The sequence below is a fragment of the Pygocentrus nattereri genome, chromosome 1, assembly GCF_015220715.1.
Source record: "Pygocentrus nattereri isolate fPygNat1 chromosome 1, fPygNat1.pri, whole genome shotgun sequence".
NCBI lineage: Eukaryota > Metazoa > Chordata > Actinopteri > Characiformes > Serrasalmidae > Pygocentrus > Pygocentrus nattereri.
In genome coordinates this window covers 24,231,281-24,255,818 of record NC_051211.1, presented here as the reverse complement: position 1 = coordinate 24,255,818, position 24,538 = coordinate 24,231,281, and the positions used below count along the sequence as shown (strand labels likewise).

Below are 24,538 nucleotides of genomic sequence, written 5' to 3'. Positions count from 1 at the left end.
TGTGACCCTGTCAGTCAACATCACAAAATCATTCAAATAAAGGGGAAAACTCTTCTTCCCATGATCTTCAGGAAATCTGAATTTTTAACATGTGAATTTTGTGGGAAACAAATATAAGGTATGTTTTCCGTAACCATAACGGATGGCTCAGGATGAAGTATGTTTCAGGCATGAGATGTTAAACTGAGTTTATTTGGCCGATTATGAATCCAATTTCTTTATAGAAATTTCTAGATTTCTTTAGCACTGTGAGTCATGCATAATTATGCTACAGCATATTGGTGTAGCAGCAGCTTTCAAATACAGCTCAAGTGCACGTATCTGCCTCACGTCATTAATGCAACAAAATGCACCAGATCTACTAGAATAAGATCAATAAATTGGCTGATTATTGATTTAATGTTTTGAACAAAAACGCTAAATAACACAGTTTTTGACTGTTCTCTGAGTTCTTTTAAAGATCATATTGCTGCTTTTCAGGTTTGTATGCAACTGAATTAGAACTGACATGCTGTTTGTTACGTTTACATAAAGAAAACGCAGTGGACTGGACTTTTCATTTAAATCTGTTTTATCATTTTTTATGAGTGCAATATTATTTCATCTGAATTATGTGGAAAAACTTAACACAATGTATACACCCAGATTCTCTCACTGATATTGAAAGATGTTACGGTGATTGCCTTATAGTCATGTGCTACAGTTTAAATGCTGCTGGACAAATTACATGTGATTTTGATTTTGTAAGTGAAAATAACACGTCCTACGGCTACGTTTTTTTTTTTTTGCAAAAGACACTAATTGTGCATGAAAGTGTGCAAGAGGGTAATTTCTGTGGAAGATATGAACTTATTTGCTTGTGCATCATTTTGTTTACCCTTTTATGCTTCGTTCAAATGCCACGGATTTTATTGTACGTGTTATCTGGGGTTCATCTGCGGTGCTCCCTAGACAGAATGTAAAACGTAATGCTGGTACTGATTATTTTATGGCACCAAATTGCTGTTAGGTGCACTAAGCTTAGTAGAACTGCGTTCATTCACTCACCCACAGGTTCCATAACATTCAATGCTCACAGCACAACAGAGAGTCTTGAGAGTTGGTCAGCTACAAACGCTGATCTCTAAAAAGGCTGTTCTGTAGTGAGTCAGTAAGTGCTGATCGAGCTTGTTTCAGTCTGTCTGTGGTCTGTTTGGTGTGGTGAATGCACCAGCACTCGTAGATGGATAGATAGAACTTTATTGATCCCAGAGGGAAATTGTAACTATACTCAACTGAACTTGCAATAAGCATCAAACCGAATGATTACGGAATGGACCGGCTACTGAAGAGATGCCACATCAAGAGTCAGCTGGTCAGAGAATGCCTCGCTGAGTTTCTCGGAGTGTACGTTTTGATAGTAAGTCTGCAGTCTTTATTTATTCTGTATGGTCCTTCAGGATCTTGGGTTACGTTTCTTAATACTGGCTGTTAAGCGATAGTCTTGAGCAAGCCATTTTGAGCGTAATGCAGACCACTTGGTGACTTAAGTTAGGTTCTCGTTTATCCAAGCACGTGCAGTTTGCAAACCAAACTGGACCTTATTACTGAGAGAGTTCTTACTTCATTTCTCCCACAAAGTCTGCATTGGGATTGATTTGTAGAACTTACTTATCATAGTCAAGAGACAGTGTTTGGTTGAAGACTTTGAACTTTCAAGCACGGAGGGGGTGAAGAAGGAAACAAACGGCTCTCGGCCTACAAATCACAGCGCTAGATTAATGATCTACCCCCACAACACAGCATCCATGTTAATACAAATAAAAGTTCATATTTTTATCTCTTGGTCTCCATGGAAATAATAGGACTCCATAAAATGTTGGTATAACTGACTTCACAGTTAAAGTCTCCTTGTAAACTGTTATACTGGCACTGTAAGCGTTCAGTTAAGTTCTATGTCTGAATTAGAAGTATAATACTACTAATGGCACAGCCGTGGGTTACCAACTTGGGTTAACACCTCTGGGGGGGATTTTAAGCTTGTTACCTAATCCAATGATAAATGTTTAATTTTGAGGAGGGCATGGATGCAAACACAGGAACTGTGGATGAATATTTAAATAATTATTATTTGAATTTTTATTGTCATGAACTTTTGTTCATATGTTTGTATGAATTTATGTGACGTTTTATTGAGTTTGTGTAAAGTCAGACAGTGACAGAGCCATAATTGTTGACAGTGTTGACAGATGTTTTTGTGATATCATGTGCCTGGATGCCCTCCTTAGTTTAGAACTGTCAGGATACCTTAAACTGGCTGGCAGCCACCAAATACGCCTCATTCTGCAGCCCCTTCTCCTGCTGTACATGCTTGTGTGTCCTTAGTTTGGCAGGAATTTAACACTAGGCTCAATAAGATCAATGCAAAATGATGGATCTTCTTGAGCTTTGTACTAGGATTGGAGTGGTGTTGCATCACCACCCCACCCCCCACCTTTGTTGTGGTGGCACCAATGATCCAATGCCCCCAGAGTCCATCCCCAGCCTCTGTGACTATATTCATAAAGGGTTATTAAAGGTAACTGATCATACGTCAGCAGTTCTTGACATTTTTTCAGCTGACCTCTGATTGGTTTGTAACCAAGGAGCACTAATCTAAGTACTTACTGAATTGTATTATACTGCACTTTCAAAGTGAATTAACTTGTGTCTTCTGCCTGTAGCTGTTTGGCTGTGGCTCAGTTGCTCAGGTGACAACGTCTGAGAACACTAAAGGAGAATACCTGTCAATCAATCTTGGGTTTGCACTCGGCACTACATTTGGAATCTATGTGTCGAAAGGAGTATCAGGTAAAACCACGTGCTTAGTATGTTAGGGTAGCAGGCTGATAAATAGATGGATGAATGGAAGGATTCATGAGCGACTAATGGATGATTGATGGAGCGATTGTGAACTGAATTTGTTGGTGGTTTATAGATTTTTTTTGTTCAAAAGTTGCTGTGAAGCAGAAAATAAAAGCATTTAGACCTTTATTTTGTCTGAACATCTGTAGATCCGTGCAAGTTCACATGCAGGTAGAGTGTCTGAAAGGTCAAGAACATCATGTAATGATTCTGAGTGTTTTATTTCTGCATGATATAGAGCACATTATCATTCAGTGCAAGACCGTTTGTTTTCTGATGTCTTCGGTTTTAGGTGCTCACCTGAACCCAGCAGTTTCCCTAAGTCTGTGTTTCCTGGGCAGGTTCTCCTGGGCCCGGCTTCCGTTCTATGTCCTCGCACAGATTTTTGGGGCCTTCCTGGCAGCAGCCACTGTTGCTTTGCTGTATTACGGTGAGTGAAAACATTTAGACAGTATCTCTGAACGAAGATGCTGGCTAGGTGTATGATGATGATGATGATGATGATGATGATGATGATGATGATGATGATGATGATGAAGACAGTACTGACACTAGGGCTGCATGATGATGCATGGACATGAAATGTGACAAATCGATAAAGCTGTTGGATATTATGATTGTATGAGAAGCAATTTGTTATTATTAAAATAATGTACCTCTGACTGGGTGTGATACAAGTACAGATATTTTTGTGGTTGTGTAAACAAAAATCTAACAACTCTCCTTTAAGCAAATGGTAAAATAAAACAATCAAAAATACAAAATTTGTGCAAAGTAAAACTTGTGAAATATGAACAGCTGATTACATCCAAACTGCACTGAAGCACTAAGAAACAGTATTACATCAACAGCTTTTACGACAAAAGGCTCCAAAAACAAAAAGAAACTCATATCGCACCCACAATAAAGATGTGATTTATTGTGCAGCCCCAACTGCTGCTATATTTCAAGCTGCACATCTTACTGTGTCTGTGTGTCTGTTTCTTGTCTAGATGCCATATTTCATTATAGTGGGGGACACCTTACAGTGAGTGGGACCACTGCCACAGCAGGTATATTCTCTACTTATCCTGCGGAGTACCTGAGTCTTTGGGGAGGAGTAGTAGACCAGGTAGGCCCAAATCACATTTGAGAGAGAGTCATTTTTAAGACATACTGCTGTTTATTTCCATGTTTTATTGTTTGTCATGGAGGTGGCTGAATAGTAGTAGTAATAATAAGGAGGAAAAGAAGAAAAACAAGTATGTTTTACAATAACACAGTAACAGTGTCACTCCAACCTTTTTTCCCCAAGCTTGTCAAGTCTACCATGCACTGATTGTACTGCAGAAAGCAGAGACTACAAAGCACAGCTAAAATGCCTCACAGCGAGAGCACCAATACACATTAAGTTAATCTGAACTCTACCCAGATTTAGATTTCAATATTCAGCACTGTTGTGGCTCCCGCAACGTTTGTCCTGCTCCTGTCCTCATCCTAAACATGTTGGCCTGCTCCTGCCCACAAGCCCGTATAGCTGATTTCCGTCTGTCTTAGTAATGATTGAAAATGACTGACTTATGTCAGACGTCCTTTGTTGTCATGTGTTTGATGTCTACAGCTGTGCCCATCGGCCTGCTTACAGGCTCTGCCATATCTGTAGCCTATAAGAATATTTGCATGTAGTCCATGTGATTGCTTGCTCCCCAACTATTCATAATGACTTTATTAATATTCTTTTTCTGCTGACATATATCATCTAAATATCCCAATTATTGCCTGTGATTGTCATAATTTTATTTAGGCTATTAATTAATCTGTGGGACATCTTTACACATATGTGTTGTCCCGTTCCCACTCACACTGGGCTGGGAAAACTCATGCATGACACTGAACATTAGTCCCACACCGCAAGATATAGTGGTTAGTCCCACCAGATACCGACCTCTACACTGATCTGATGAGTTTATCTTGTTCAGTTTCAGTGAACTAAATCTTTACAAACAAGCTTAAAGGTATTTGGGATGGTTAAATTGTTACTAGGCTAGTGACGTTAGCTGAGGTGGTCAGCTCATTCTGGGTGTAATATTAATGGTTAATGTGGAGCAGAAATAGCAAAATATTATATGGTGTGCTGTGGCACTTAGAAACACTGAGCAATGCTGGAAGTGAGTGGTGGAAGCATGTCTGTGCCAAACGTCAGCAGTGAATGTGCATCTTCATTCAGGACAGTATGAGGTTTAATCTTTGAAATAAATCAGTTAATTAAATGTGATGTCATACTAGACTGGCATCCTACACTGTTAGAAATAAAAGGTTCTGTGCAGGTACATTTTTCATTCTTCAAGGTTACAAACAAATGTAAATATTCCTTCAAAGGTACAACAGTGATTTTATGGTCCAGGGGTGCACCTTAAATAATTTTTCCCAAAGTACGTATTATTAACTTTTTATAACCTAATGTTTTAAAACAGAACGATAAAAGATGAGACGGGAGATGAGATGGGGAGTGTGGATTCAGTACAACTTAGAAAAGAGGATTTCAGTAGGTTATGGTTCCCTGACTAAAGGTACCTTGATGTACACTGTACCACCCCAGTGACAAGAGGGGTACTGCCCCAGTGACAGTTTCCTACCTTTATTTCTGAGAGTGTATCAGCTTCTTTCTCTGAACAGTTTATGCAGGTACTGAATCCTGGTTATTGTTTACAGGCTTTCTATAATTGGTTTAAGTTGCTCTTTTATTTATTAAACAAGTGCAGAAGTACTGACGACGCTTAAGATATGCTCAGAAAAGTGTATTCTGACATAATTTATCACAATATCATATCATCGCACTGTTCATTGTCCTGTGAGTGCCATAGCAGGGACTCTGTGCTCCTCAGGTGATTGGCACGGCGGCCCTCCTAGTGTGTGTTCTGGCGCTGGGTGATGGTCGCAACACTCCAGCCCCTCCTGGTCTGGAACCTGTTCTGGTGGGAGCCGTTGTCATGGTGATTGGAATCTCAATGGGCTCAAACAGCGGCTACGCCATCAACCCTGCACGAGACCTTGGGCCTAGAATCTTCAGCTGCATTGCTGGCTGGGGTTTTGAGGTGTTCAGGTCAGCCTGCCACACATGCATCACCACAACACATGTTCCACTGATGTCATAACAAAAGCTTGTATTTCAAAAATAGAAGAACTTTATATTAATATAAGGATTTCATTGCAAGTAAATTTAGAATTTTTTAGTTCTTCTTACAAACTCGTGCAACCTGTTGTTCTCAAAACTGGTGCTGGAGTCCTGCTCTGTACATGTTTAGTGCTCTGACTGAGCCACTTCAGGGCCCTTCAGACCCATCTGTTAGATGCTCCTAGTGAATTTTCAGTGAAGTATAAATATAAAACCATTAAAAAATGGTGGTGTGCATAGTGAAGACACAAGAAAATATCTCCGCATAAAATTTCTAAGGGTAAGCAATTTAGCAAAAGAGCTACACAAAAGATTATTTGAATAAAACTGCTTAGTGCACTAAATGTCTCATTGCCTCAAAAATTTGATCCTGCAGGTCTTAAGAGGAAAACAAATATGCATTTACCAGCTATCCAATGACATTATCATTGTTATCAATGCTCTGCCCATTCAAACTGCTGTAAATATTTAAACAGAACAAGTGTTACAAAAACAAAGAATTTATTTCATGTTATTTTTTACATGTCAAAAGGATTCGTCTGTATGTATTTATGTATTTTAGACAGGGGTAACCAATCCTCCTCCTGAATATCTTCTGAAGCCTTCTGAAGGTTTCACCTTTAGCCCCAGTCTAACACAACAGCTCTTTCGTCCCTCTGAGGACAATAATTACATGGACTTTGTGTTTGGTTTACAGTTAGAGCTAAACCCTACAGGACAGCAGATCTTTAGGAAGAAAGTGTTTGGTGACCACCGTTATAATAAGTGTAGAAGTGCACATAAACCTGGAAAAGAGCTTGCTTTTTTGTTTGAGGATGTGGAAAAAAGAAATCAGAATTAAAAAAAAAAACTAAAACATGTACTAGAACTCATGGAGTCCACATTTTTTGGCCTGTTTCAGCTCCTAACACACCTGAACCAGTAAATCAGTGCCTTACTGGTCTGGCTGTGTACTGGGGACTGGAATGCAACTAAGATGTGGACTGACTAAAGGTCCCCAAGACCTGGGTTAGAAACGTCCGTTATATTGGAGTGATTAAACAAATCAGAAACGGTTCAGTTTTAATTGTTTCAGTGAGCTAAATGTTAGCCCAAATGTTTTAACAGTACACTGATCAGGCCTAACATTATGACCACCTCCTTGTTTCTAAGCTCTTTGTCCATTTTATCAGCTCATATCAGCTTATATAGGTGCACTTAGTAGTTCTACAGTTACAGACTGTAGTCCGTCTGTTTCTCTGATACTTTGTTGCCCCCTTTTACCCTGTTCTTCAGTGACCCCCATGGACCCTCACAGAGCAGGTACTACTTGGGTGGTGAATCATGGTGTGTTAGTGTGTGTTGCGCTGGTCTGAGTGGATCAGACACAGCAGTGCTGCTGGAGTTTTTAAACACTGTGTCCACTCACTAACACACCACCACGTCTGTGTTACTGCAGTGCTGAGAATGATCCACCACCCAAATACTACCTGCTCTGTGAGGGTCCATAGGGCTCCTGACCACTGAAGAACAGGGTAAAAGGGGGTAACAGAGTATCAGAGAAACAGATGGACTACAGTCTGTAACTGTACAACTACAAAGTGCACCTGTATAAGTGGAGCTGATAAAATGGACAATGAGCTTAGAAACAAGGAGGTGGTCAGAATGTTATGCCTAATCGGTGTGTCATTCCAATCAATATATAAACATAACATTTGATCCATTCTAAAAATATGCAATCCAAAACTAAAAAGAGACAGTCATCATGTTTAAGTTAAAGGTCCACTAAATAGTGTACATTTAGTACATTAGTACAAAATTTTGCATAACTGTTTTGTGGGTTGAGCTTTACAGGCCTAAGGCCTTATTTCTTTCTGTGGCAGGGCTGGAGGTGGATGGTGGTGGGTGCCCCTAGTGGCAACTTGCGTTGGTGGCCTTGTGGGTTCATTGATTTACGAGCTGATGATTGGTGTGCACCACCATGAGCCAGACATCTCTAAGGCAATGGACAAGTGGCAGGAATCAGACATGAAAGTTGTACAGCAGGACTCTGAAAAAGTATCTGGAGGAGGCTACGTGAGCCGAGCGGTGGAGGGTGAGGCCTAGATTCCTCTGACCTTAAAGATGATTTCCACTCATTTGTCAGAAATTCCTGCAAAGTTCAGTCATTGAGACGTAACGGGGTCATTCAGAGTGGTTCGATGTGGTTAATTGTAGAGAAGCTTACTGAGATTTCTTTACAGTGGTGGTGATAGGAACCAGGGGTTGTGATGTTCAAACCTAAATATAGTCACTTTATTCACAATCCAAAACCAACTTATCCTACACATTGAGTTTTTATATATAAACTAGTAGTAAATCTGAAAAATATATTTTCTTTTAAGGCCAACATGCACCCCTCTGCCATTAATGGAGTAAATATGTTTTAGACTAGAACTTCATCACTAAACAGTATCTCAGGATCAGGCAGTGTATTCTTGACTATTTCATGTATTTCAGCGTAGGAGCTTTGAGGCATTAAGCTCTTCAGATGGAAGATTTTTTTATCACCACTGAGAACAAGTCTGACTCAGTAAGCTTCTCTAAAATTTCACATCACACTCCTCTGAATATCTTTGTTCACTTCATGACCATTCATTCAAAACGATAAAACCATGTATAAATTAATATTAATAGAAATTGATATAAGCTACATATAAATTTCTGATAGTGAATTTGGTTGGAATACGATGACCTGTGTGGCTGCTTCCAGAACCTAAAGCATTAATCAAAACAAGGACTTGGTTTGAACTTTGTTTTAACCTGGGTGAGCGAGTCTCCCACCATATATGATGACTTTAGCTTACAGTATGTATGTATGTATGTATGTATGTATGTATATTGTCCTTTCTTCCCAAAGTAATCCAAAACTGTTTGACCCAAGACTTCAGTTATGAACCAGTGTGCTGGGATTTACTGTGCTTCTATTTGTATGCAGTGTGTAATGATTAGCTAATCTTTATTTTTTCACATTTTTTTAATCTTTAGATATCACATACCAAACTTGCTCACATATAAATAGTACATTTGAAACAGGGGCAGCAGCTGTACTGTAACAATTTGCCATTTTATTCAGAAACAGTAAAGTAGAACTGACAGAGTGTACGGCAGTGAAGCAGGCAGACCCAAGTTCTACACAGAATATGATGGATATCTGGATTTCTCCTTATGTAAAGGACATACAGCATGTGGTTTTAAGGTTACACACTCGTACATTCACACACAGATGACTCACATGACCACAATATTATTTATAATGCATTTTTAAGAAATGTGGCTTGTAACGAGCACAGACACTTTTGATAGAAAAGACTACTATCAAAGGAAAAAAAAAACATTTGTATTCGTATGTAATAAAATGCAATCCAACACACTCAACATATTTTTAATTAGAATAAATTCATAAAAAATACACCAGGCTCCTTACCCAGAAACGATACTTTCACGTTATTGATATCTGAAATCAGCTAAGGGGGTGAAAGAAATACAAATACAAAAGACTAAACTTGATCACGTTTTCTAACAAAACAACCAGAGCAAGCCATGAATGTACTGCATTTATACACGTCTTAATTATACCATCATAAAGTCCACAAGTGGTTTCTATGGTTGACGTTTGCACTATTGACCTTTGCAAACCTTCTCTCCCTTACTGACCTTGAGAGTTCTTTCCTTGACAAATCCACAGAACTCTCATATTAAATCCATTCTTTGACGCTAACACATCCACATGCCATTCCGTATTTTACCTCGGAAAGTTATCAAATGACTCACAATCAGTACGAATGATTCATATAAATAAATATCAATAATACAATGATACAATATCGTTATTACTAAAAGTCAGTGTTTTATACAAAGAGGAAAAACCTTCACTAGCACCCTTATTTTGCTTTTTAATGCTCTGTGAATTCAAGCTCCAACTCTGGTTTGGGAACAGCAGACCTCCACTGAAAATGAGCAGCTCGTGCCGTAACAACTGATCTCAGAGTAGTGAACGTTTAGGCGTGGAAGTGTAGTCTCAAGTCCAGCCTAGCTAGTGCGAACACTAGGCACTATAATGGAACAAAAAAGTGAAATTGTGTGCAAAAAAAAAAGTGGAGTTCTGAATATTGCTTTTAGACAAATATCATTATAATACAGCTTGGTATTACGAGGTTGTGGAGAAATGCTTAGAACATCTATTTAGACAGTTCAAAAGTTGGACATCATCGAGCGAACACAAATTAAAAGAACCATTTGATTTTTTTAGTTTTCAAATACACATACTCACTTAGCCAATGCTTTGATTGAATTTCTTGTGTGTCTGTAACAAAGTTCTTATTTATTAAATTTAACTTCACTGGTTTTACCCAATTCCTCATTTACCTGATTTTACCACATTAGTCTACTACATATTGCATGTATTGACATTGCTACAACCCAAAACTGTTATCAGGCTGAGATCCTCTCTTAGATGTGACTTATGAGTCTTTGTAGAACGATGAAGTAAAAGGGAATGCAGACACGAAGAGAAGCTGGACAACACAGAGACAGAAACAGCTTCTACTACTCATTATCACCACCAACTGGCCAGTGAATTGCACATGGTATAAAGAGCCATTCACCTTGCAGCAACTTCTCCTCTTCACTGCAGGTTATATCCCCTGCACACTGTTCCCATTGACCATCCTTTACACTGGTTTGTCGGTCTTGTGTGCCGTGATGAAGGCCATACCATGAGTGCGAAAGTGTGTGTTGAGGTCCGAGGCTTTATCGAAGCGCCGGCCGCACACCCTGCAGCTCATTCCCCCTTCCCCCTCGTCTCCTGCCTTGGGTGAGGAGGGCGACCCGTCCTGTGGTGAAATGCCCGGCGACGTGCTCCCCCCCCGGCTGTCCTGGTCTTGGCGCAAACGGTGTGTAATGAAGCGGTGGCGACTGAGGGAGCCTGCTGAAGTGAAGCAGGCACCGCACTGCAGGCACTGCTGGGAGGCATTTTCAGAATCGCAGTGGCTGGGAATGTGGCGCTGAAACTCTTCCCAGTCCTGTGTGCTGAAGCCACACGGTGCGCAGCGGAATGTACCATCGTCCACCTCTTCCTCCGCAGGCCGGTTCTCAGATGACCGGGTTCTTTTCGCTGGGCTCACGGTCTCCTCACCTCCAGTGTCAGTTGCATCAGCGCCACCACCAGCAGAAGCAGCTTCTCCCTCGTAGTCTACCTCAGAGGAACTGCCCGCTCCATCACCTGCAGCAGAGCGCTTCCTTGTGTTTGGTGCATTCTAAAAACGAACATTACAAGGTATTTAGGCAGCAAAACATGCCAGGGTGTGCCTTATTGCAATATTACATCACAACTGTAATGCTGCTCGTGAAAACACAATCATAATAGTCCCATTGCTTTTACACAATTTTACAAAACTAAAAAAAATGTTTATCAATCAAGTTATTTGACTTTTGATACTGTTTATCACAAGATTCTAAGTCTTCAACTCTGGGTAGGCCTCTCAGGCACAGATTTAGAATGGTTTAAATCATATTTAGAGAATAGACAGTTCTTGTGCAGATGCATACACATCTGTATATACTGTCTAAGCACCAGTTGTCACTGTGCTTTCATCTAATTGTCTTATAATTATTATTTTTTTAAATCCATTTTCTTAAATCACTGCACAGAGAAGTAGCCAGGCAGTGTTTTATTATACGATTGTATTAGACGCACGGTTGGAACTGCCAAAGCTAAACCTAAACGGCACAAGTTATCAAAAATTTGTCTTTCATTGTTTTAGGATATTACTTGGATTTAACCCCCATTTATAGCCCATGTCAGCACCCATACATGCAACTGTTGTTACTTAGCAACCAGTAGTCAGCGGCATGATATAACTATGGTGAAAACATGCTGTTCACAGACTGTTGTATGTTAGCATGCATTTCCGAATTAAATTCAGAGACACAGGAGAGGCTTTTCTTACCTGCCTGTCTACAGGCTGTCTAGCTCGGATACCATGTCTGACTCTGATATGTTTCTCCAAAATCAGCCGACTGCCGAATGTTCGCTTGCCGTCTGAACAGTACCTGAAACGAGAAGAAATGTAGCTGAGGAACAGATTCTTTTCTGGATTCCTGAGGTTGCTGTAAGCTTTTGTTTAGAAGTGACCATGTTTTTGTTTAGAAGTGACCCCATCTTCCTATATTGCTCAAATCAGTTATTTAAAGCAGACTGGGTATGTTCTTGGGATCACCTCAATACCTAATCTTAACGAGAACTGAAAGGACTATATATACACTCCATATGATCCAGTGCACATCATTATTTGAGAAGACATGAAAAATATTTAGGCTCTGCTGACAAACATTTAACTCACTGGCAGTGGAAGACTCTCTCAACACCCTCGTGAATGACACGAACGTGGCGCCGCAGGCTGTTGGCCGAGCTAAAGGAACGCTCACACATCCGACACGGAAATTTCTTCATTAACTACAAATACCAGAGAATAAAATATCAGTACATCACTTCATAATGACAACTTTTGTTTATTTACAGACACATTTGTAATCCTCAACAGTGTTATCTTTGAAATAGCAAACACATTCTCAACACATTCCTAAAACTCTTATCATGAACTGTCCCAAAGCAGACAAAGTAGTATGCAATGATTCTTCCCCCCTTTTTTGGTTTGATGTGTACTGTTTATCTACCGTGCCATGCTCCTTCTTCATGTGGTCGATGTAATCTTCTCTCTCAGAATAGCGCGTCTTACACTCTTTGCACCGCCACTCCATGCTTTCACTCTCTGGAGAACTGGGCTGCTCTTCTTCCTCATTGTCATCCTCCTCCTCCTCTTCTTCTCGCTCCTCTCGCTCCTCTTTCTCCTCTTCCGCCCCTTGTCCCTGGGCACAGTCCTCAACGCCAACAGTTACTCCTGACTGTTTGGCTTTTGAGTTGGAGTTAGCGGTAGAGGCTGAAACAGGGGATGAAGCAGCAGGTGGAGCTTCTGCTTTGCTTGACAGGCCTCTGTGGGCAGTCTGCACAAAAAGCAAGTAGAAAAAGACCAATTAGAGAGGAGCATAAGACATAACACACATCAGCTGAAAATTCTGTCCGAAATAAACGGTGTACTTGGTGCAGAGCTTTGCACAAGGCAACACTGGCTGTTACCTAGTAAAGGCCAAACCAAGTCTCTACTGTATGCCTTTGTTGACACCACATTCTTTTGAGGGAAACGCAAAGAATGGGCAACACAAAAAGGCAAGAGTAAAAATAAATAAATAAATAAATAAATAAATAACTTAAAAGCTGAATAAAATGTGATGATGCACTGAATGCAGAAAACCAACCTTGATGTGTTCCATCATAGAACCCTTCTGAGCATATAATTTGGTGCAATCTGGACATTTGAAAACGTGGACTTTCTGCTTGGCCAGGTGAGTGTCAAAATGCATATACAGCAAAGGTTTCTGGGTAAAGACTGTGTCACACATCACACATTTGTAGATCATCCTATTGAAAGATACAGAAGGAGAGAATAATAACAAATAATTACTTTGTGTTCAAGTGTATCTGAATTGTATAAAATTAAAGTATAACCAAGTATTGAGATACGGGCGGTATTGGACAAAATGCACCATTTCAAATTGACTCAGGTGAAATGGTTTCAGAGAAGAAGGCATCAGGCTTAGCCAGTGTCCTTGTACAGTAAAGTTTGTGACATTTGCAATTCCATCTTTTATTAGATTAATTAGTTTTGTTGCCAAATTAAAGATGAAAACATGCTACAACAATATTGTTTTTGCCAAACTGCAGCTCTGTTACACTGTGGTAAAAGGCACAGGCCTATTATGACCAGTTCCTTTTGCAAGTAGTGTACAAGCTCAGGGACAGGAAGTAATTCGTGTTGCTAAATACAGGAGGAACGACTTGCTAGAAGGAAAAAAAAAAGCCGTTGGTTGTTTTAAGTTCAGGTCTAATATATTTTAGCAAGCAATGCTTTTGCTGCTACAGCAACATATTGCACTACATGTCTAGGTTCTGATGAACAGTCATATTTTGCAAGTTGTCGTGCGCATGTGGTTAATAAAGCTAACTTCACAATGCCGTGGTGTATATCAGTGGTTCTGAACAGCTCAGGGACTCCCTCAGAGAACACGTTTTTCCCCCATCCCTACAAGGTACAAGTTAGATTAGAGCACAAATCTGTAGCATCTATCTGGGGGTCCTTGAGGTCGACTTTAACATCGACTGGTGTCTACACCTGTATAAGTTGTGCGTGCACATCTAGAGCATACTTTGCCTGTGCAGAAGTGAGAGTGGGATGCTGGGTGCTGATGTGACCCTGGGCGCTGGCAGCCGATTTGAAGGCCATTGGGCAATTGGGGCACTTGTGGAACACCTCGCAATGAGCAGTCTGTATGTGAGACTTAATGGAGTTCAGGCCACCAAACACCACCTGACAGCTGGAGCATCTGTGAAAGAGAGGCAAGTATTTAGTCACTGCATCACAGCATGTGCAGTACTTCACAAACATCTGTTTAGCATTATACTATAAACTTGTCCTGCATCACTACTGAAAGAAAATAAATGATATGAAATGCTTGTATTCATGACAGTCTTCAGGGCCAGAGGTTTCTATATGACCCTCCTGTGTATTGTAAAACCTAATCTACAACATTTAAATATTTATGGACATTTTTAAAATACCTGTAGCCAATTCGTCTGGCAAAGTGAAGACAGGCCTCCTCTAGATGGGTCTGAAAGGTGGCTTGACGAGCAATGCCCCCACACTCAGGACATACATGAGGAGCACGGTGCTTATGGATACGCTGATGAGCTGACACGCTGCAACCGTTAGGGAGCATCATTGGTGGGGAGCAAAGCATACAAGTCTGTTAGAAAAAAGCAAAGTATACAAGTTCAGACTTGGTGGCACAGGAAAAAAAAGACAGTCATGAATTGCAATTAATAAGGGCATTAAGAAAACTCACTGAATTGGGTGTAGCTCTGATTTGCTGGAAGTGAGCCACTAGCTCTGCCTTGCCTGAAAATTGGGTCTGACATTCAGGACATTTGAAGTTGTGGTACTGCATGACCTCGCCCTTCTTACAGGGAAGAGGCATTAGGGCATGAGAACTCTGAGGCCCACGGCGAGCTGGACTGGGTTGGGTAGGAGCCGTGCCTTGTGAAGGGGAGTCCTTAAGTGGACTAGACGTGGAAGAGACAGAGGGGGTTCCAGACTGTGTAGAGGTGGTTGAGAGAGGTTGAGAAGATACTGACGGTGAGAGCATACCTAGAACAAGTGAGAGAAATAAATTATCATCTGGTTATGCTCTTGTTCTAAATACAGTGGAATGACTACTATGTATTCAATAAATACTAATTACTATGTATTTTAACATTTTAACTAATATTTTACTAATAGCGATTGGAATAATACCAATGGGAGTGGTGTCCTGTTGGCCAATCATCTGTTCCACAGTGACTGGTCTCATAACCAGATGTGAACACTGCATAACGAGCCCTCTCTCTTTATGTTCCCGAGCATGCAGCAGCAGACTGCACTTATTAAAGAAAGCCAGGCGCTTTGCACAGTGGTTACAAGTCACCTCAATTCTTAAAGAGCGCCTATCATAGTGGCGTGCCAGACTACGCTCCAGTGCAAACGCATCTCCACACTCCAGGCAGCGATAGCCTGCAGGCGGCATGGGGAGACCCCACTCCGCCGGTGGTGGAGTAGAGAGATCTGGACGGTAGCTGGGCAGCAAGTTCTTGCTGTTGAGGATCTTGTTGAAAGCTTCCACCAGACTTGACTGACTGCGAGAAATAACAGCTCCTGTGCTGTTGACGATAGAGGCTGGCTTGCAAGGTACGTGGACATTTGGCGCAGCTCCGTTAGTTGCTCTCCCTGTGGCAGCACGCACACTGATTCCGCCAACTGTAGGTGTCACAGGTAGGTTGGCAGCTTTTGTGATGCTGACTGCTGTAGCAGAAACTTTTGTCTTATTTTGAGCTTTACTCGCTGCAGCTAGCATAGCACTGCTGGCCTCTAGGGTGGACACTGGTAGGCTGGAACCTCTCACAATTCGACCAGTTGTGGTCTCTGCTTTTCGGGCTCTGTTCGCAGGGACCGTCCGACCTCCTGGCTGAACTTTTGCAGCATCCGTGCCTTTGCCTACACCTGCATCACCTCCTTTACCTGCCACACGGGTAACTGTCCGGGTGATGCTTCCTGTGGAGGTCTTGATGGTTTTTATGCGAACTTTCAGAGGCCTGGAGGGTACAATACCATCAACTGCTGTGCCCCCACTAATATCAGGCGCACCGATGTTGGGGTTCGTTGGTGACTGAGTAGAATCACTCTCATCTTCCACCTCCATCTTTTCTTCCTCTTTTTGTCCATTGTCCTGACTTCCTAAATTAGTTGCATCTCCACCATCTTCGTTTGTTCCTTTAGCCACCTCCATTTCCTCTTCTTCTTCCTTAGGCTCACGAAGGCATGTAGGTGATGAAGGAGCTGCCACTGGACTAGAAGATTTCTTGGAAGCTGCAGGCATTGTAACCGAAGCCTTGGGGATCTCAGGCTCCGGACTTTCTGGCGAGTCACGCTCCTCAATGACATGCTCTGGGTTTCGCTCGTCTGGGGGTGGGCTTTTTCCAGTTCCAGTCTGAGTAGGTGAGGAAAGCCAATTCTGTGGTGTCCGAGGGGATGCTGGTGAGGCTGAGGGGACATCCCCTGGTTTAGGGTAGGTAGCGGAGGACAAGGGTGCTGAGTGGGGCAGAGAAGAGGACTCTGAACTCTCAGCAGGAGATTTAAGCCTGCGTGAATGTTTTGGCGAGGTGGGAGAACCTGGACTTTCCTGGATGACCAGAGAACCCCCAGAGTCAGGATCTGAATCCTCCTCCTCCGAGTCCATACGCCTGAATCCAGAGGAACCATGGCGTGGAGTTCCATTAAATGGTTCTGTTAAACTTGTAGCAAGTGGTGATGAAGCAACAGCCCCTGAAACACGGGATCCAACAGAAGGAGAGGAAGATGAGGGTGAGGAAGAAGGAACTGTGGTGGGTGTCGGAAGGTAAGGTTTGGGAGGAGGAAAAAAGGGAGATGCCACTCCACTTGTGCCACCAGGAATAACAGCAGCTTTTGCCTTGTCAGCTCCCTCTAAACCTGTTTCTTGTTGCATCTGTTGCTGCTGCTGCAACAGCTGCATTTTTCTGGCCCTCCCAACAGGGTCTCCAGCTCCCTGTGCCATTAGGGGCTTCAACTTATTGAATATGTTACTGCTTTGCTTTGACGTGTTTGTAGATCCAAGCACTTGCCCAGTGGTTTCTGAGGTCACTTTTGAAGTACACGGTGGCCACTGTTCCCCATTTGGTTGGCTTCGGGACTGAGAGAGATGAGCTGGCCCACTTGAGGACACAAATCCATTATGATTGAGTGGTTCTGACACATCACCACCCTCAAATGCTTCTGTGCGCACCCGGTTCTTCACGATTACACTAACAATAGAGGGGTCACTCTGTGGATCTGTGGCTGGGCTGGGGGCTCTAATGGTTGAATTTCCTCCAACTCCGCTCTCGCCTAATTTTGTGAGAGTCCCACTGCTTGACCCCTGGTGCCCCTCCACCTCTTCAGGTGCTGACTGTATGGCCTCTTTGGCATCAATATCAGGAATATCAAACGCTGCCAGCAAGTCATCAAAATCGGGGGTCTTCATGTCCCCCATGCCGGGACAGTGGACTCAATCCTGTACAAAAATATCACAGACTGTGTTACTGTTTGTTTGGGAGGTGAGGTTAAAAAAAATCAATTTTTGACCACAAACGGCTGTTAGCTAACTTTTCAATTAATGAACTACATGATACAGGAAGCCAATTTTAATGTCGAGAGAATAATCTCTGTTTGACTGTAAACCTCTCAATTAACTATTTACAACTGACAGCTGTTTGTGGGAACAACTGTAGGTTATAATCCTGCGACCACTAGCTTTAGCCCCTTGATTTTCCCCAGCTGTTTGGCTGGACATGCTTCCATAAACGTTAAGCGCAACACAACGCCAGTTCCACAGTGACACTAACGGGCTAGCTACCTCCTGTCACTTCGGTGGCTTTGTTCAGCTTACCAGCTGAACACCAAATTCGCGTCTCCTCCGAGATGGATCCACAACCAAGCGCGTTAAAAGCAACGTGGTGCTCACGGTCAACACTCATTACATCGATCACACAAATATCAGGTATCAAGTAGCTGCACGTCGCGAGTTGTCATCCGCCAGGCAGGCAGCTAGCAGCAGTCACGCTGGTAAAACACAAAGCAGCTAGCCAAAGTCAGGCAAGCTGCCTGTCCATACGTTCGTAGTTTTGACAAGCGTGCATCAGCTAACTATCGTTTAAAAGTGAACAAGCAGAAACTTTTCCAAATTAGTGGACCACTTCGTCAGTAATACCTCTGAGGACCGACCGAGTCGCATATTCAATTGAGCAAGAGCACATGCTAACATTAGCCCGCTATCTGCTAAGCTAACTAACGCAGCAGCTAGCCGCTCTGGCTACGGTAGCGCGTTACAGGCTAGCCTAGCTCGCTATCGAACTCGCCTAGCTGGCCGACTGAGAACATGAACCATGTCGACCAGCAGCGCCGCGGTCTATTAACGCCAAGGTCCGCTGCTGGTGATGCGCCTCATTGTGTCTGTCCGTATGATACGCAGCAGCGCGCAGCGGTTCGCCTACTCCCTACATAACGGCGGCGCGCGGCGGGTTAGCCCGCTGGCTAAAGTTTATTGCAGGCTCCTTCTTCCTCCATGACGGCGGAGCTCTCCGGCCAGCGGGCCAGCGAGGGGTCATTTAAACCAAGGCCACCGAGAGTAAACGCAGCGCTAACTTTTACAATGCCATTTGTATAGATTTCAAAACATGTCTTGTAACACAGGCTGCTGAAATCCGACCTCAGAAACCGTGTGTTGGGAACATTTCCGTGCGCAAACATTTATTTGTTTACCTGGTTTGGAGATTCCCGACTATCCTCGCTCCAGTTGAAGCGCCTTAACTTCCCGTCACCAGTCGACTACGGCCAGGTCCGCGCAGATAGCAATGTCGCGCTGAAAGAAAGAAAGAAGAAAAAAAAACATCGCAAGCCAGCGACCAAAATATATAATTTGGTGCGTTGTATTTAAAAGCGTTCAAGTACTGCGCTTATAAATGGTATTACATATTTTACAGCGCACAGTACTCGGCGGTTGATCATTGATTCGTCCTCCCACAGCTTCTGAATTTTGATTTTTGTTCCCTTCCAGGATCTCATCCTCAGCATGCCCTGGTTGCTGGGCTCTTGCTTTGCTGTAATTGTGTGCAGGCCATGCCAGGTCAGGTCAGCTGATTAACGCTTGTTGCTGTTGTTTACACGTTCGCACGTGTTTCTTAAGATGAGAAACATTTAGAGTCCAGTCAGTGAATTCAGTGGGAACCTTTTTTTTTTAAAGAGCAGTTCCACCGATTTTTCAGTACTTCTGAATCATTCAGTGCTGAATATTAAACCAAGGCAGTTCAGTTGGGTTTGTGAAATGTGTCTGTTCTTATTTCGCCCTGTGAGCACCTCAGTTCAGAGTGGTTACAAACTGCTCTGGAAATGCTCCAGAACTGGAGTGATGTAGTGGAAGATGTTTACAAAAACATTATGTAAGCCCAGTAAGGTGGGTATTTAGCTTATTTGTTCAGTGGCAATAATTTCAGTAGATTCATTAATGAATTGCAGTGTCTTTTATTGTTTTATATGTCTTTGCCATGACTCTGACCAAATGTCCTAAATAATCTTTTCCCTCCAAAGCCAAACAAACCTACGAATGAAACATCAGTTACTCAAAGAGTATATGGACAAAGTGCGAGAAACCTAATGGTTGTCTCTGCATTTACAGAAAAACAAAAAAAAGTATCATTTTCACAGTCAGTATTTTTATCCATGTCCTTCTGTATTTATATTGTGTATTACATTAGACTGCATGAAATTACTACACGGCATTTCATATTCATATATTCATGGACATTCTCCTTCATTCATATTCTCAATCATACTAATGTTATAAATTCAGCCTGATATCTGAAGCATTGTTTTATGGGAATTTTCTGATAAAATGTTTGGCCTGAAATGGTTTTTAATCAAATTACTTTAATCTGTTCATGGTGACGGGATACATGAAGGGTGTTCTTTGGCAAACTTTACCTTCATTTAGCCAGGAAAAAAAAATCTCACTGAGATTTAAAATCGTTTACTGGAGTGTCCTGACCAGTATTTCCCTATCTCAGATTCACCACTATTTTACCATCATTACATATAAAAACTCAGGGAAAGCGTAGGTTCACTGGTTCCTATCACCACTGTAAGGAATATAATAGAATTGACAACCAGTTGTCACCATGTTTGCACAATGTGAAATTAGACCTCTGCGTTTAACCCATTAGTGCAGTGAAACACCCACTTACATGCATACTAGTGAGCACACATGCCTGGAGCAGTGGGCAGCCCTATCCATGGCTTCCGGGGAGCAGTTGGGGGTTAGGTGCCTTGCTCAAGGGCACTTCAGTCATGGACTGTCAGCCAAGGGATCAAACCGGCAACCTTCCAGTCACAGGGCTGGTTCCCTAATCTCCAGCCCATGACTGCCCCCAGAATATGAGTTGGTAAGTTTCTCTACAAATGAACCATTTCACATTCATCAACTCCAAATGACTTTGTTTACATCTTAGCCTGTGAATTATGCGGAGATTTTGAAGAACTGTAGACTTCCCCTGTGAAATGAGCATTTATCAGAAGTGGTCTGCCAAAGCTGATGTAACAGGACAAACTCTCTCCCATCTGGACTGAAGGACTGAAAAAGTCTTTACAGTAAGACCCCCTTCATGGCAGGACCAGGCCTGTTAGGTGTAAAGTCTGAAGTATAAGGTATGAAGACGTTTTTGCCGGGTGACCGGGGTGTGGAAAAAAAAATCAACAAAGCTTTACAGCCAACAGGAGTCGAGTTTAGAACCATGCGGCAGTAGGTCGCTGCCAAACGTCCAATAAGAAGGCTTGTTCCACGTTTGAATGCTGGAGGGCGGGCCCGTGCGTTCTGAGAGGGAAATTCGTCGGTGAGGTCGAGGACTAATTCACCGACACGCCGCTCATCGCACGCTTATAAACCCGACTACCGACGAGCTGCTGCAGCCATCTGTTAGAAACCCACCCGGTAAGTGTTTAGAATCATCGAGTCAGTACTGGATCCTGCCGTACAGGTCAGCCAGCGAGCGAACTGCCAACGTTTACGTTTGTTAGCTAGATGCTAGCTAGGTTAGCTAGCTCCGCTGAAGGGAGCAGTCGAGGATTTCGCCAGTTCTGCCTTTTCACCCTGGAAACCAGCTCGTATGTTCTGGGCTCACCTGCGTTGGAGTGTCAGTTTCTGTAACCTCACTTTTAGCTTGGTTAGCTCGCCTTATGTTGACGTTAGCTGGCATGTTAAGTGAAAATACGAGGTTGTGAGTTTACTCACTGAAATCTGACTAACCTAGCCTAACCTGCTGCTCTGGTTGGTGGTCCTTGGTTGTAGGTTTCTGTTAATGTGGATCTTTTCACTGTGTCTCATTTTCCCGTTTAGATACCAGCACTAACTAGATACCACGACATGTCTCACAAGCAGATTTATTACTCGGACAAATATGACGATGAAAAATTCGAGTACAGGTATTTATAATTCACTTCATTGACCCATTTGTCTTAACGCACCGCTTTAAGTAGCCTAGCTTTATGTCAGTATATAAGCGAGCTGACGCGACACACTCCTGTCTGTGATGTTTCAGACACGTCATGCTGCCCAAAGACATCGCCAAACGGGTCCCGAAGACGCATCTGATGTCCGAGACGGAGTGGCGGAATCTGGGCGTTCAGCAGAGCCAAGGATGGGTACATTATATGATCCATCAGCCAGGTTTGTGGAAATGACTTTAGTATTAAGTGTCTTTCTAAAGGTCGTCGGAGATGGTCAGATAAATGTCCCTTCAGCTGTGACCCCTTCTCGCTTGCGTGCTCACCAATTCCTCAATTAGAGGCGGCCTGTGAGCTGGAAGTGTGTCACCGACATCCCATTCCCATGAAGTTGGAGCCAGTGTTTAAAGAGGAATTTCACGTCTTTGAAATGTCTGCTTAATTCAATATCTGAAAGGGAAACGATGTCATTTAGAATGGTTTGCTGTAAAATGGTGCATTGGATAGAAAACTAGGACTCTTTCTTTACGGTGGTGGTGGTGTCCACAACACAAATATTGCAGTTTTATTTATTATCCAGAATGACCAATGAATCATTCGATCACATGTGATGTAAGTTGATCAGAGCGTCTTGAAACCTAATGTGTCTTACAGTGCCTTGCCCTGTCCTCCAGAAATGTATATAAAAATACATTTTAGACCAAAACTTTAGCAAAACTATTGCAAAACAGTGCAGTTTAGTGCAATGACTTTTTCCTCTGAGGGAGTTTACAGATCTGTTAAATGCTTCAGATGTCTGGCTTGTATCACCACCACTGTAAGCATTTCTGACTCTTCAGTTTTTTCACATCACAATATTCTGAATGAATTTTGTTTCCATGTTAATGATTTAATTATGCTGAAATTTTGTGTCAGCCTTCAAAGTGTGAAGTCCTGTTAGTTTGGTGGCCTGTCCTACTCTTTCTAAAATGCTTTTTGCCCAAACATTATTGTGGCTTTACATGCTTGCATTGAAAATGCTGTGAAAGCACACTGAGAAATAGCCTAGCCCAAATGGATCTATGCTGCACAGTTGTATATTTTCCCTGCTGGAACACCTGATTCAGCTCAGGAATGACTTGATCAGTTATTGCTAGAATTCAGGTCAAAGGCAAACACAAAACGGCAATGGGGATCCAGTTTAAGTAACATACTAGGTTTGCTTCTCTGATTATTACTGTGATGTTGGTTTCAGTTGTATTCACTGGTGGTTTCATCTGTCATTTCTTGTCTGCCAGAACCTCACATTTTGCTGTTTCGTCGGCCTCTACCCACACCGAAATCCCAGTGACAGAATGCAGGAGGCTCCTTAAACAGTACACTGTCAGAAGAGAAGAGACACCAGATAACACGTGGTGTCGGTTCTGTTTCTGTTCCTTTCAGGTGGAACAGGGACTGTATTCTGTTGATCAGGACTTCCCATCTCAAAATTCTTAAACAAATTCTTCTGTCATTTTTGCATATAAAGCATTTTCAGCAGTGGCACGGCACAGAAAGTTTGTGTCTTAAAAACAGATTATAGAATCTAAAAAGATTATAGCACGTCACCTAAAGAAAACAATGTCAGTCATAAAATCTATTTTGCAGAACAGTCAGCGTCCTTTAGTTTTGCAGTGCCTTTTCTTATTGCAGCTGGTTAATTCAAGCGTAACAGGATGAACATTTAATCACTTTTCTGGCCTCTGTCTTTTTTCCATTTTCATCCACACATCTTACACATCTGTATCTGTCAATTTACTTGTGCCGTTACAAAACTTTATGTACTATTTTTACTGTGAACATTACTCACCTGCTCAATATTTATATCTTTTTTTTTTTTTTTTTTAATAAACATTTTGAAGTATATTCTGTTGGATGTATATTTGTGGAGGACTCAACATTCCACTGTAATCTTGGTCAGCCCTTCAAAACGTACCCCTCTCCAGCACTGTGTTGCTTTGTGGTACATGTTATGTTGACCTATATTCCAGTTAGCAGTTGTGCTGGATGTGCCTAAGGGTGTCACCAATTTACATAATTTTAAAATGTATAAAAAGCCAAATTTTTCATCAGCAGTGCCCAAAAGTTATTGCAGTGTTTGTGGTGGGTCAAGAGCTGAAAAGATAAACCATTGGACAAGGTAGGTAGGTTTCTAAGTGTTTCCAAATGTTTTTTGATTTTTACAAATCAAAATAAGTGAGTTATGTATAGTACTAAATGGTCATATGCAAAAGTTTGTGCACCCCTGGTCAAGTGACGTTTTGTTGAATATCTAAGTTAACACACTTTTGCATGTTTTAATGCACAATTATTTATTTGCTAAATTTAACATTGGAAAACGTTAAACGCGATGTGGCCTGTTTAAAGTTCTGCCATAGATCACTATCAGGTTTTTTTTTTATGTGCCGTATGTGTTCAACTCTGCCAATAAATAAGTCCACTAAATTTAGCAAAAAATGTATATTTGTACTCATTGTGTGGGGGGTGTGGTTATGTTGACCACTGGTTGGCCAAATAACATCCTCACAGGCCAGTTTTGGCCATAATTCATTCCTTTGGGTATAATGCTGAGCTGTTATAAAATTATAAATTATGAATACTCAGTGACAAAGTCATTTTATTTGAATCAGTTTCCTGTGGAGTGTATAGTTGAGTGTAATAGTATTTTGTTTTGTTGAGAACATTTGATGTATTACAAGCATAAGACTAATACATACCAAATTTAGAACTAGAGGTCAGTGATTTTTGACCCTAAACAATGGTGATT

At 41.9% G+C, this 24,538-nt stretch overlaps 3 protein-coding genes and 1 non-coding gene across 6 annotated transcripts; 2 read left to right on the top strand and 2 right to left on the bottom strand.

Annotated features, from left to right (window-relative positions):
• Positions 1 to 508: 508 nt before the first annotated feature.
• Positions 509 to 9,892, top strand: aqp10b (aquaporin 10b). The gene is made up of 6 exons (XM_017708550.2): positions 509 to 1,399; positions 2,703 to 2,829; positions 3,176 to 3,313; positions 3,876 to 3,994; positions 5,748 to 5,965; positions 7,900 to 9,892. Exons 1-6 carry the CDS (start codon positions 1,313 to 1,315, stop codon positions 8,120 to 8,122), a joined length of 912 nt encoding a protein of 303 aa, XP_017564039.1. The 5' UTR covers positions 509 to 1,312; the 3' UTR covers positions 8,123 to 9,892.
• Positions 9,104 to 19,119, bottom strand: znf687b (zinc finger protein 687b). 2 transcript variants are annotated; one of them, XM_017708547.2, is made up of 10 exons: positions 19,021 to 19,119; positions 15,466 to 17,773; positions 15,017 to 15,318; positions 14,733 to 14,917; positions 14,321 to 14,497; positions 13,373 to 13,535; positions 12,734 to 13,060; positions 12,400 to 12,512; positions 12,007 to 12,109; positions 9,104 to 11,313 (listed from the first exon to the last, which is right to left on the bottom strand). In XM_017708547.2, the coding sequence occupies exons 2-10, from the start codon at positions 17,750 to 17,752 to the stop codon at positions 10,729 to 10,731; spliced, it is 4,242 nt and encodes a 1,413-aa protein (XP_017564036.1). In that variant the 5' UTR covers positions 17,753 to 17,773; positions 19,021 to 19,119; the 3' UTR covers positions 9,104 to 10,728. The 2 variants fall into 2 exon arrangements, with proteins under 2 accessions (XP_017564036.1, XP_017564038.1); XM_017708549.2 differs by lacking the exon at positions 19,021 to 19,119 and adding an exon at positions 18,116 to 18,630.
• LOC119264550 lies at positions 13,185 to 13,286 on the bottom strand. The gene has a single exon (XR_005131121.1). It is a non-coding gene; the product is annotated as a small nucleolar RNA SNORA13 (small nucleolar RNA).
• Positions 19,120 to 21,094: 1,975 nt separating the features above from the next.
• Positions 21,095 to 24,214, top strand: cks1b (CDC28 protein kinase regulatory subunit 1B). 2 transcript variants are annotated; one of them, XM_017708453.2, is made up of 4 exons: positions 21,095 to 21,241; positions 21,647 to 21,732; positions 21,849 to 21,976; positions 23,031 to 24,213. In XM_017708453.2, the coding sequence occupies exons 2-4, from the start codon at positions 21,674 to 21,676 to the stop codon at positions 23,081 to 23,083; spliced, it is 240 nt and encodes a 79-aa protein (XP_017563942.1). In that variant the 5' UTR covers positions 21,095 to 21,241; positions 21,647 to 21,673; the 3' UTR covers positions 23,084 to 24,213. The 2 variants fall into 2 exon arrangements, with proteins under 2 accessions (XP_017563942.1, XP_017563941.1); XM_017708452.2 differs by lacking the exon at positions 21,095 to 21,241 and adding an exon at positions 21,336 to 21,443 and having other exon boundaries at positions 23,031 to 24,214.
• Positions 24,215 to 24,538: the final 324 nt, after the last annotated feature.

What these genes read in the sequence shown, in the direction of transcription:
- znf687b (XM_017708547.2), bottom strand. Translation starts at nt 17,752, where the DNA reads ATGGGGGACATGAAGACCCCCGATTTTGATGACTTGCTGGCAGCGTTT. An exon ending in TCAGAGCTACACCCAATTCA is followed by an intron (nt 14,918 to 15,016) that starts GTGAGTTTTCTT and finishes TTTTTCTAACAG; the next exon opens with ACTTGTATGCTTTGCTCCCC. An exon ending in CTATGATGGAACACATCAAG is followed by an intron (nt 13,061 to 13,372) that starts GTTGGTTTTCTG and finishes CTTTTTGTGCAG; the next exon opens with ACTGCCCACAGAGGCCTGTC.
- aqp10b (XM_017708550.2), top strand. Translation starts at nt 1,313, where the DNA reads ATGGACCGGCTACTGAAGAGATGCCACATCAAGAGTCAGCTGGTCAGA. An exon ending in TGTTGCTTTGCTGTATTACG is followed by an intron (nt 3,314 to 3,875) that starts GTGAGTGAAAAC and finishes TTTCTTGTCTAG; the next exon opens with ATGCCATATTTCATTATAGT. An exon ending in GGGGAGGAGTAGTAGACCAG is followed by an intron (nt 3,995 to 5,747) that starts GTAGGCCCAAAT and finishes TGTGCTCCTCAG; the next exon opens with GTGATTGGCACGGCGGCCCT.
- cks1b (XM_017708452.2), top strand. Translation starts at nt 21,417, where the DNA reads ATGTTCTGGGCTCACCTGCGTTGGAGT. An exon ending in GGGCTCACCTGCGTTGGAGT is followed by an intron (nt 21,444 to 21,646) that starts GTCAGTTTCTGT and finishes TTTCCCGTTTAG; the next exon opens with ATACCAGCACTAACTAGATA. An exon ending in TTATATGATCCATCAGCCAG is followed by an intron (nt 21,977 to 23,030) that starts GTTTGTGGAAAT and finishes CTTGTCTGCCAG; the next exon opens with AACCTCACATTTTGCTGTTT.